General features: G+C 46.9%; 1 protein-coding gene across 2 annotated transcripts in view; it reads right to left on the bottom strand.

The window, feature by feature from the left end:
- mylkb (myosin light chain kinase b) overlaps positions 1-12557 on the bottom strand; it is a 25550-nt gene extending 12993 nt beyond the window's left edge. Inside the window, exons 1-11 of one of the 2 annotated variants that reach the window (XM_048267412.1) lie at positions 12384-12557; positions 10855-11067; positions 9855-10052; positions 8869-9118; positions 7498-7581; positions 5917-6926; positions 3680-3796; positions 3420-3470; positions 1242-1292; positions 548-675; positions 1-131 (exon numbers count right to left, since the gene is read on the bottom strand). The exon at positions 1-131 is cut by the window's left edge and continues 26 nt beyond it. In XM_048267412.1, coding sequence (XP_048123369.1) covers positions 1-131; positions 548-675; positions 1242-1292; positions 3420-3470; positions 3680-3796; positions 5917-6926; positions 7498-7581; positions 8869-9118; positions 9855-10052; positions 10855-11067; positions 12384-12423 — 2273 coding nt within the window. In that variant the 5' untranslated portion in view covers positions 12424-12557. The remainder of the gene's footprint in view (positions 132-547; positions 676-1241; positions 1293-3419; positions 3471-3679; positions 3797-5916; positions 6927-7497; positions 7582-8868; positions 9119-9854; positions 10053-10854; positions 11068-12383) is intronic. The other variant, XM_048267413.1, reaches the window with a different exon arrangement.
- Between the last annotated feature and the right edge of the window lie 261 nt (positions 12558-12818).

Consider the following 12818-nt stretch of genomic DNA (forward strand, 5'->3'; position numbering starts at 1 on the left):
TGCTTGGTGCCAAACTTGTTCTGCAGCTCCAAGATGTAGCAGCCGCTGTGGTCTGGGTTGCTCGCAACGATGGTCAGCTGACTGCTGTTCTCTGTGGTCTCTATGGTGATGCCTCCACTTCCTGACTGGATCTGGAGCAACAATGACCCCAAGGTTTCAAAATCTCATTTTCTTGGTTCTTCACCAAACACCTGATCTCCCATTAAACCAGAACCAACATTCATGAGGAGTTTTTTGTGTTCTTGTTTTCAGAAACCGTTATGTCAGACATCAAAGGTACATCTACATAAACCAGTCTTGAGACATGTTTCATTTAAATGAGCAAAATGAATTTTGTGGTGAGTTCAACGTGGTTAGTCTTGTCATTATAATGCTCAAGATAGAACATTTCATTACAAGCATGTGGAAAACAAGACGCTATGACTCCCTGTCTCTAAAGGTAGGCTCAACAAAATCACTTCAGCTAGAGCTAGAGCCCCAGACAACTGATATTCTACCAGGTTGTTGTGTTTGGTCAGCCAGACTAATTTTTTTTGGGGTTGTTTACCGGCTTCTTGAACTTCATCCAGGTGCAGGTGATGGGTCCGGCCCCTGTGAAGTTGCACAGCAGGTCCACCTTCTTCCCAGCCAGGATCTTCAGGTCACCTGGGAACTGGGTGACCTGAGGACCAGAGCCTGAGAGCATAACAGGAGAGAGCGAATGGAGGGGGGTCATGTGGAGGACACACACACACACACACAAACACTAAAACACAAACACACAAATTCCGATACAGGGCAATTCCACGCAAAACTGTGACGTCCATAACACCAACTAAATGCCATGGTCTTTGTATGATGCGAATGATTATGTGAAAAGTTTTTCATGTAAGTTCTACTACAACCAAGAAGAGTGAATGCTCAAATTTCAAGTAATCATCATTCACATCATACCATACCATGGCATTGTGTTGGCGTTATGGACGTGACAGTTTCGCCCTACACAAGAAGAATACTGCAAGCAGCTGCTGTGGTTGCTCTGCCTGCTGAAAAAAGCCAGTTTACAAAAACATCCACAGGCCATGCTGTCAATGGAAAGCATCTCTTTATTTACACAACCGATAAGTGGAGCTCACAGACAACAGGGCAACAGGGCCTATGTTTTGACCGATGGAGTGCATTTCCCTGGTAAATTACTCTTGCTTTTTGACTGCCGTTAATTTGACTGTTCCCTGGAATATTCTCAGAAGCCGAAGACTTACCCTGTTTGGTAGGAGATTTGGGGGCTTGTTTCTTCTTTATAAGGGCCTCATCTACAGAAATACAAGGTACAGAAAACACAAACATATCAAGGAGCCATAGTCAATGGGTTGGAATAGTGGCAAAATATCGGGACTAACGTGGGAAACAAAAAACAGCCCTCCCTACATCTGAAAGTCTTCTTCAAAGTTATGTTTTTGGGGATTGGCTTCTAGTTGGAGCTGGTTGGAGTTGAAGAGAAATTCACTATTATTTTAGACTGATTAACAGAAACACATGGGCCAGACACACACTCACGGTTTTGAAATGTACTCTGGCAATGATGGAATATAACTTTACAGGGCAGATGTATTTATACATGTGAATGATGTGGGTGTATGGGAGAGAGCATGCAGAAGCACCAGAGAAGGGAAGGGAAGCTCTCTCCCTACCACGTCCCAAACTGAGGGCCTGCCTCGCGGACGCTGGATGCTGGAATTCCCCTTTTATGGACATGCTATAAATAGACCCCCGAAAACGATCCAGGAAATGTCCTGCACTCTCTCTCTCTCTCTCTCTCTCTCTCTCTCTCTCTCTCTCTCTCTTTTTTTTCCCACTCGCTCCTTTCTCATCCTCATTGCACCCCCACTCCCTCCATCTTCCTCTCCTCCATTCTCTTCTTCAGTATTTATTCTATCAGTCGATAGCCGTCATTGAACAATGCAGAGGCACGTACACCCAGAGCTCTCTCTCTCTCTCTCTCTCTCTCTCTCTCTCTCTCTCCAGACTCTAGTGGGGAGGCCCTGCCTCTGTTCTTCTGCTGCTCGAGCACTGGGCCATTTTAGGCCATTTCCCTCCCCGCATCCTCCTCCTCCATTTCTCTTAGTTATGGTCTTCTTCCCCTCCTGTTCTCTGTTGCACTGCTTTGATTTCCAGCACATGAAAGAGTAGCACTCGTTTGTCTTTCCTCCTCCTCCTCCTCCTCCTCCTCTCTCCCCTCACATGTTGACATTGTTATGCCTGTGAAACTCTAGATGTTTCACGGTGGTGTGTGGGAGTCAAGGATCCATTGGATAAAACTGTTGGTCAATGTTCCAAAATATCATGCCCCCTCCCATGCATTTACTGCGACCCTTTAATACTTGCAGATTAATATCTTGGATGTCATGGAATGGAACTGAGTGAGGGTATAGACAAACAGGCGGAAAGACCACCTCCACAGCCCCCATCACCTCACAAGTGTACACCACCAACCCCCAACACAAACACCCAACCCAATCCAGCTGCTGCCAGCTATGGTGACACCAAGTGTCCAAAATACTGCCACAAATCCCGGCCACTGGGAACTCGGTACAGCATGCCACTGGGTTATATCCCGGCTCAAACTCTCAGGTGACAGACTTTTATTAAGAGTGAAGCCTCATGTTTGCCCTGGTCCTGAGCATAAACTCAGCTCAGCTGACTAACAACACAGGCCTTTGACTCTTTGACAAGACCAAGGTGGCTCACATGACCCCAAAGGCTTATGGGAAATTGTAGTCCATTGGCAAAAAAAAAACAAAACAGCCAGCACTGGTGAGCAGAGAACTCACTCAGGAAGTGAAGGGACAGGGGGGTGGGGAGACCACAGCACATGCCTTCAGAGATGGTCAGCAGTGGCATCCATGTTGTAACTTTTGGAGCATAAAATCCTGAAATCTCAGGGGAGGGGGCCCCCATCAAACAGCTTGGAAGGAGTACTGAGCCCTGAAGCCCCCACAAATCCGTCCATATACAGCCTGCAACCCTCCTAGAATTGGAGTACGGAGCAAAAGGCTTTGAAGGGAGCACAGAGGTGTGTCTGATGGCAAAGAGAGTCATCTAAACCCCCCGTAATCCCACCCAGATACCCTTTAAATTACGCCTCATGGCGTGCAGAGATTAACCAGGCAGAGAACTGTTCAGCCGGTGAAAATTTACAGAGCGGAACCTTTTTTCCTCTAATGAAGGGGGCTCAGTATTCATCAGATAAGAGGGAGCTAAAGTTTGGCTTAAAGTGACATTTGTTACATAGACGTGAGGAGAAAGCTGATTGGCTAATTCTGTGGTAAATTCATTTAACGACTGTGATGTCATGCATGCTGAACTATTTATTCGCAGGTAGTTTCCTTTTATGGAATACAATGGACTTTGTGGAGACAGAATGTTGTGTGAAGACTCACTCTCTGTTGTAGGTGCAGACTTCTTGTCTCCAGAGGCGGCATCTGAGGGTTCTAGATAACACAAACAAATAAAAAGATAAATGATAGCTGAATTAGCAAAAGATCAGGCTGCTTTGCAAAACTGCACGATTGCATTGCCAAGCACCCTTGCACAGACGCTGGATATCAAACTTAAGTGTTCAGTGGCCTTATAGGGGAGGTTTTCTGGAAGGAAGACAGAGAGAGAGGGGGGGTGTGGTGGTGGTTCTGGAAAGACTCACCAGAGATCATGACTTTGCAGGAGCACTCCGCTTTCCCTGCTGCATTCTCGGCTTTACACGTGTATCGGCCAGCATCCTCTGGCAAGGCCTTGTCAATGGTGAAAGAACACTTGCCTCCTGAAAGGGTAACAGACATAACACAAAATAGGTAGTTCATTCGTCAGGAAACAGTCCAAACGGAGTGCTACAAATCAGAAAACAAAGGACCGGAGTAGGCATAAACCAACTAAGGCTCAGATCATTTATGGACTTGGTTCTTGTAGATGCTGAATATTGCAGCAAGCATTTCAAACCAAAATTGCCAGAAAATGTCAAATAGAACCATCAGAGGATCCCTGTAGCTGTCTTATAATAGGTAAAGTCAGCCATTGAGGTGAGGCTGACAAATGAGCTAGAGGTGGGGCCTCTTGGTTTGCTGCAATGTCATTGGTTCTACTATTGCAGGAAGTTGAGAACAGCAGTTCCGGTATCCTGCACTGCAGGAGAATTCCTACTGCTATTAGCAGTACATCTGCTTCACATTATTGCTACTATCACCACATCACGATCATGGCAATCACCAAAAAAGACAAGGCCCATGTGCTCGCTGGCAGATGCTAAATAGTTTCATCCTCTGATATTCCACTGTCCCATGTCCACTGAGCCTTTGGCTGAATTTAAGTGTCCTTCTGGAAGGACCCTTCAACTCTAAGTCCTACATCCTTGTGTACACATGGGAGTCCTAAGAGGCTCCCATGTGTACACTAGGATGTGTTCTCAACATGCGTCAATCTTCCTTGATAACCCTGGCATATTAGAACAGAGCGTCTGTTCCCTGCTCTCCAGAGTGTGCTAACACAAAACAAACCTAAACATGAACTCTCTCCCTTGTGTCACTATGGAGCCTCAGTGACATGGATTTTCTGTCTACTCGTGTCATCATCTCGTTTCATACATAGTGCACAGGGCGGTGTTAGACAGTGGGCTGTAAATAGACACAGGTGTGGACAGGAAGGACATTAATCCTGCTCATTTCATCCACTGGGTGAAAACCTCCCATTTGCACCCCACACTAACCATGTAGTACTACATACCACTAGTCTTGCTGATCCTAGCACTTACCACCTGAATTGTCCTAGAATTGTTGAGAGAATTGCTTTAAAAAGCTTAAACTGTTTACCATGTTACATGTCACTTTGGCTAAAAATGTGACAGCCAAATGTAATGTAATGTAATCGTCATCATCATCATCATCATCATTATCATCATTTGAAAGCGGCTCATTGTGAGTTTGCATGGATACAAGTGTGCACATAGAGTTAGTACATCAGGGATACAAGCACTACTGCTGCTTATTTGATATGTATAGCACATGCTGGTCTACACACTTATCCCGAGGATTAACCAGGGATCCCCCGCTACCTTAGATATCAGAGGGATCCTCCGCTGATTTTACAGAACTTTCTAATTGTGTCGGTCACAGCAAAGCCAAAGCCTCTTCTGTCAGCAGGGGCAGTAGGGAAGGCTGGGTATGTTATGTCTCTCTTTGTTTATGTGCATGTGTGTGTGTGTGTGTTTGTGTGTGTGTGGGAGAGAGAGAGAGAGAGAGAGAGAGAGAGAGAGAGAGAGTGTGTGTGTAAGCGTGCACACGTATAACTGTGTGCCTGTGATTGTATAAGGGTGTGCGTGTATGTGATTCTGTAACCCCTGGACTGGATCGAATGACCCTGCTGTGTGAGCTCAAAGTGCTGAAATAACAACCCCAACTGGCAAGCAACCACTCCCTGGCTCTGTGGAAAAACAATCCCTTTGACAACAATCTCCACTCCTCAGCTGAGGATAAAACCTACTACTGCTGATATTATGTCAAAGCTCCCTACTCCCACTGTTTCAGGGCTGTCCAAAGGAACAGTTAAAACCCATCAGCTTTTACAAGACAGACCCCAGTGCAAAGAAAGCCCCTGGGAACCACACAGAGGGAAATGTTACGCAACGTCAAATTGCTCCGTTTAAGTGCGCCGCATAAGAGCAGACAACAAGCTTATCAAAGTAGGATTTCCTGTGTTTGAGCAAATTCCTCTCAATGCCATACAAATTACCCCTGGAAAGAGCACTGTACTATGGCCTGAAGCATTTTTGAAGAAATCAAAACAAAACACAACATAACAAAACCTATTTGTTACCCAACCCATTTGATTGTGAATGATTTATACATTTGCAATCATGTTGTTCGGTCGATATGGGCAATAATCACTCACCTTCCTGAGATAGCACAATGAATTTGGAAGGCTTGATGACTTTGCCGTCTAATGACCAAGTGATGGTGGCGGCGGGGTCAGAGGTCACCTCACACTGCAGTTGCAGCCGCTGGCCCTCCACCACGCTGACGTCGCTGGGCGTCTGGGTGAAGTTGGGCTGCTTTCCCGCAGGGGCCGGCTTCTTCTCCGGCGCGGCGCTTGCCGCCGGCTTCTTGTCCGCGTCCGCGGCGCTTGGCTTCTTCTCCGGGGCTGGTGCCGCCGCCGTCCCCTTCTTCTCCGGCGCCGGTGTGTCCTTCTTCTCCGGCACGCCATTGATGCCGTTCTGCTTGTCCTTGGCGACCGGGGCTTTGGGCGTCGGGGTCTGGTCCTTGGCGTCGTTCTTCTCGGCGCCAGGGGCCGGCTTCTTCAGCATCGCCCTGAAGTCGCCGGGCCCGCTACCGGCCGGGCCCGCTTTGGGGGAGTCGCCCCCCTTCTTCCCCAACATCGCCCTGAAGTCCTTCACGGGCGCGGCGGCCTCAGCCTTGGGAATGGGACTGGGCCGCACCCCTGACTTCTTCAGCTGGGACCTGAAGTCCATGCTCATGGTGGCGTCCTTGGGCTCCTGTTCCCGACAGACGTCCTGCGTGTAGTGGTAGTGCTGGTGGCAGCTGTGGGCTGCGTCTGTGTTTACCTCTGATTTTGTGGCGTGGCAGTGTATGAGCAGCGAGCGAAAGTCCCACTGCTTGGGCTGATGCTCGCGGACCTGCTCTTCGCTGCACTGCCTGGTGTGCACGTGCCTCCTTAGCAGGGGCCTGGGGCTATGGTGGTCCTGGTGCCCTGGGTGGGATGTGTGGACCTGGAGGTGGCTGCTAGAGTCCCGCTCTGCCTGCTGCTGCTGGGACGGCCTCTGCTGGGGCTGGTGGCGGGCTTGCTGGGGCTGACTGGAGGTCCTGCTCCCTCTGCAGCTCTCAGGCTCACTGACTCTTACGGTCCTGTCCGCGAGTCCAACTCCCACCGAAACCCCTCCGGAGCTGAGAGAGGGGAGGGAGGAGGAGGAGAGAGAGAGAGAGGGGAGGAGGGAGTGAGAGAGAGAGAGAGAGAGAGAGATGAGATAGAGCACTGGAAGGAGGGCGATTGAGTGATAGAGAGAGAGTTAACATGCTAGTTGGAGAAAGGGAGAGAGACAGAGAGAGAGAAATAGAGAGAGAGAGGGAGAGAAAGAGAGAGGGGAAAAAGAAAGAGAGAGAGAAGAGGAGAGAAAAAAGAGCAAGACACAGAGGGGAGGGGGAGGGGGAGGGAGAGAAAGAGGGATTGTTTAAAACCTCGGCCCTCTATTCTATAATAGGCTAATTGCAGACAGGGACACATATCACGGCTGCATGGCATCACTGGAGACTCCCGTGGCCTTATTTGGGAAACACGTCCCGACTGAAGGCCCTCGGCTTGGGCTTCGGAAAGGGGACTGCGCTCCGGGCCGAGGCTGCTTTAGGGAAAAAAGTGGGGGTCGGTAAGGACTGGGGGAAAGGGGAGGGGGAGGGAGTTTGGGGTGTCCCACAGGACAAACACAGGGGTAAAGGGGACTGGCCGTGAGGGGACACTTACTGAAGGGGTGGGCCTCTGTTGCAAAGGTCCGGCGCTTGGCGGATGGACAGCATGACCGTGCAGCTGGACTGGCCAACAGAGTTCCTGACGGGGATAGAGATGGAGAGGAATGAAAGGGAAGAAGGGATGGGGGGAAGAGAAAGAAACAGAGAGGGGGTTTGGGGGTGAGGGTGGTGAAGGAGGAAGGGATATTGAGGAAGAGAGAAAGAAACAGAGAGGGGGTTTGGGGGTGAGGGTGGTGAAGGAGGAAGGGATATTGAGGAAGAGAGAAAGAAAGAGAGAGGAAGGGAGAGAGTGAGTGAGAGTGAGAGAGAGAGAGAGAGAGAGAGAGAGAGAGAGGGGGAGGGAGAAAGGTTCGAAGGTTTCTCAGCGTTTTAAGTCCTGTTCTCCCTGTACTTGGACAGAAACCAGTGCGAAAAGGGCTCTGGATTTTCAGTGGGTGTTTATTTGGACGTGCCTAACCTTTTGACCTCTCAGTCACAGTCCCTTATTGGCCCGTCTCGCAAAGGCATCCTACCAATCAGGGCTAAGTCGCATGTCTACCACAGTTTATGTTAAAATGTTACATGTACTTCCTTATATGGAAATAAACATCTCTGCTATTCTCACAGCCGGTATCTGTACGAGCGTGTGTGTATGTGTGTGTGTGTGTGTGTGTGTGTGTGTGTGTGTGTATGTGTGTGTGTGTGTGCTGCCTGTGTTTCTGTATGTGTGTCTGTGTACAGGAGAGTTAGGGGAGGACACAACACAAGTGTCTCACTTAGATTTAATAGCTTGGCACTGTTATTCTTGCGTCTAACAGTAAGTGATTTTCCAAGGGGAAAAACACAACCAAAAAAATAATAAAAAATACCACAGCTAATTTCCCACATGGGTTGAAGGGACTTGGTATGTTCCAACAATAACAATAAACATGGATTAGAATGGAAATGAACCATAACATACCCCAGCCAAGTCTTATGCTGTAAGAGTAGGGGCTTTTAATCAACCAAATATGATAACGCAAATTGGGACAAAATGTTTCACTCCTTTGCTTACACGAGTTGAATAAAAAGACTGGGTACATCTCATTATTCATGGATTAGGCAAAGGTAACATACACACTCACACACACACACACTCACTCACACACACACACACACACACACACACACACACACACACACACACACACACACACACACACACACACACACACACCATCAAGGTAAACCTACTCTTTGTGAAGTAGGATTAGTGTAAAAGGTTTTGTAAGCTCTCTGGAAAGGTGTGATCACAATGCTTCTATGGAAGGGTTAAGTATCACGTTCACTTTGATGGGACTACCTGTGGGGGCTGGTGTGGTATAACCACACCTGTCTGATGGGATACCTGAGCCTGATGTGATACTGTCCTGCATGGTGTGATGCGACTCTCCTAATGAGCAGTGAGACGACGTTCCTCTTCTGAACCAGCCTCAGCTCCCCTCCAGACGCCAAGTCCACTCCATCTTTCGCCCAGCGGAACTCTGGGAATGGGTCCCCGGCGATGGCACAGGAGATGAGGACGTGCCGGCCCGGGACCGGCGTCACCACTGGCTTCGGCCGGATGATGAACCATGGCCGCGTTCCACCCGCCGGCTCTGGAACACAGCAGAGTCCCCCTGAAGGTCAGTGACTTGGAGAATTTTTTTTTTTAAATGAATTGATGGGGAGGGATTCCCTTGTTACTGGCAGGGGGGGTTTCTGCTCAACTTTAAAAACACGACCCGATAGTCGTGGTCATTGCACTAGCTCATGCTGAAAGAGAGAGAGAGAGAGAGAGAGAGTCGGCCGGTCTTCTCTGGAGCGTCATCAGCATTTGCAGCAAGGCTGAAACATTAACCAGACACCCAGCAGATGCAAATACAGGCAGGGGACGGCCCATTCCTAACTGTCATTTATGTACACACTCTTAGTCAGTTATGCAAAGACACCCAGACAAGCCGCAGTCTCCTGGCCAGTTAGACCACAGAACTCACGCAGCTCACTCACGTGCCCTTTCAGGTGCTCACACTCACAGTATCGCCCAAGTCTCCGAGAGCATTCATGGCTATTTTCTCTATATGTCATCTATATATTATCTATATTTCTCTTTTCTTCTACTGGGTTCTGTGTAAGTGATTGCTTTCCATAATACGATGGAACCGTTGGACCAGTTTGTCGCTATCTATCAGGAACTCCAGGCTAAGGAAACTACAAATGAAACTCTGCTGTGGCACAGTTGTCTATACGTGGTAGTTTAATGCATGTACATGCTTTGCTGTTTAAATGTGTGTGTGTGTGTGTGTGTGTGTGTGTGTGTGTGTGTGTGTGTGTGTGTGTGTGTGTGTGTGTTACCTTGCACTTGGAGCTTTGCTTCGGTTCTCACAACACCTTTATGGTTCCAGGCCACAAATATGTATTTCCCAGAATCTTCTGGGAAGACATCCTGAATGCAGAGTTGGCATTCATTCCCATTTCGTCTGAATTGAAAGTCCTCCGACTCCATGATCTCTTTCCCATTATGCAACCAGAAGACACTGGGCTTAGGATCACCTGAGTGATACATTAAATGGTTATATACAATCAACTGTAAACATATTATCTTTATATGTTTGGTTCATATGTTTGTTCATGTGTCTTAATGAAGCACACAATAAAAAAAAAAAAAACATTTCTCAGGTGTCACACAGAATGTTCACTCATACTTTCACAAACAGTAAATATTTCTTAGTATTTTAAAATCCTAAAAAAAGCATGTCATGGTTATAAGTATATCCTGGGGAAACTAGTCACTAGTATCACTGGCACTGTTGCAACACATACACACTTGTTTCTCCTTGGCCAGATATAACAGGCAAAATGAGGAGCAACTGACTGCACCAAATATGAATGGAATGTCCTAGAACAGAGGAGAGGTGGAGCAGAGCCTGTTAACCTGTTAGATCTGATTACAGCTGCATGAGGGGCCAGTAAAAAATGTGTGTGTGTGGGTGTGTGTGCGTGTGTGTGTGTGTGTGTGTGTGTGTGTGTGTGCGCGTGTGTGTGTGTACGTGTATGTGTGTGTGTGTGTGACTGTCTGTCTGTGTGCCCATGTGTGTTTGTGTGCCTCTGTGGACATTTTGTTCATTCATGTGTGCATGGGGAAGAGATAAGGTTTGTTTATAGTTTTTGTGAGTGTGTGTGTGCAAGTCTACCTATATATAGAGGTGACTCTATACAGTATATAAGGTGATATGTATAAAGTACTACACACTCTTCCATACACAAACCCTACGGATACCTATTAATATCCCGTAAATATGATTTTATTTTTTGCTCTGTGTTGCTCATGTAAGTCTCACATCGACTGACTGACCTGTTACGTCCACGGTCATCCTTGCGAGGCTGCCGTCCATCACTGTCTGATCCTCCAGACCGCTCAGCAGGACTGGCGCGCCTGCAGTCCTGGGTCCGCCACCAGGAGGTGTAGTCACAGACTCAGATCCATCACTGAGGACTTTAGAGACATCTGCTGAGACCAAGACGGTGTTTGGTGTTTTAAGCCCCCAATGTTGTCTTCCAGGCAGAGCTGCATGGAAGACACTAGGGTTAGGCAAGGGTTAGGGTTAGAGTTAAGGCTAGAGTTATGTGCCTTGAAGTCGACGGTCGCAGCGCTGCCTTGAAGTCGCCGGTGGGGGCTTAAAATCCCATCGAGCAACCCAGACACTAGTAAGTGAAGTCCACATGGTTTAATAAAAAAAAATCTGGTGTTGGTCTATAAACATCATGTGGTGTTGGTTCACTCTGTTTTTCAAAAGAGTTCATAAACTGGAGCTCCCAATTAAAACATTAATGTTTCCGTGGTTTGTTTCAATGAATGCACGCATGCATATACATATACATGAAGGTACACATACGCACACAGTCAAATGAGCTTTCACACAAACACTAAGCACATGTAAATTTGTGTGTGGTGTGTATGTGTGTGTGTGTGTGTGTGTGTGTGTGTGTGTGTGTGTGTGTGTGTGTGTGTGTGTGTGTGTGTGTATTTGTTTATCTGTAATGTTCCATGACACAATGGGCCTGACAGTGCTTGCTGTCGCCTGGGCATTAGGACAGAGTGGAATCCCCGGAGCAGGGCTGGCCTGTGGACAGACCGTGTTTATAAAACATGCTGTGTGGTCTTCCCTCCTTTGACATGAAAACCATATAAGTCCAAGCCCAGGCACGGACCCCCAGATCAATCAAGTGTCTTCCCAGAATCCCCTGCTTCCCACCTCCGCTTTCTGTCTGAGGTGTGGTGTCCAACTACGGCTTTCTTCCGTCAATGTGAATTTGTGCGGTAATAAAACAAGGGCATTGTAAAAAGGCAATGTAGTGTCAGTTATGATAGTTGGCTGGAGCATGTGAAATGAGTATGCAAATTGCTATGTTCTACTAGAATATATTAGATGAATTGTGTGTATGTGTTTGAATGTAGCATGAACAAGTAGCAATGATACACATACACACAGACATACACACAGACACAGACACAGATACACACACACACACACACACACACACACACACACACACACACACACGCACACACGCACACAAACACGCATAGAGTGGAAATATAAGTTAATATCAGACCAACCAAGATAAAATCCTGGGTAAAACCAAGCTGGGTGATGCAGGACATCTAGTGGTCATATCACTACATTGCTGGTCCAAAGCCATTTCCATAATGGAAAATATACAATATATTTAAAAATGGTCAGAATACAATACAAATGATCAAATTTAAGATGTAAGATGTTCTGTCCAGCAACTCAAGCCTAATCACAACTTACTCAAAAGTCTAACGTTTTACTTGCACAATCCTTTTCAAGAGAAATGTATGAATACCCCTTTTCTTACCTTGATTGTGGACTTTGGCTTTGGGCTTCCCTTCATTCATTTGGACAAATGTTCTATACCCACTTGACTGGCCTCAGTTCTCTGAATCAGACTAAAGCACAGTAAATTAACATCTATTCTCTCTTTAACACACAGTGAGGATGATAACACAAACCTGGTCTCACTTTAATTAAAAAATATGCTGCACTTTAGTTGATCACTGTGCCTCAGGAGAAATGTTTCCCAATCAAAGTAAAAAAATGTTTTTTTCTATCTTCTGCATTACTGTGTCAATAAGAATGGCTATATTTATATTGACAAAATTACTCTTTTCTACAGAGGCTAGGAGGTGTCATTGGAAGATATTTTGGTCTATTTGTATATTTATGGTTGTTGTAAATGGTGGTCTCATTTTACTAAATTGTGCATGCCATTTACACACATTTTCTGGATACA

This window comes from Alosa alosa, chromosome 17 (genome assembly GCF_017589495.1).
Source record: "Alosa alosa isolate M-15738 ecotype Scorff River chromosome 17, AALO_Geno_1.1, whole genome shotgun sequence".
Lineage (NCBI taxonomy): Eukaryota > Metazoa > Chordata > Actinopteri > Clupeiformes > Clupeidae > Alosa > Alosa alosa.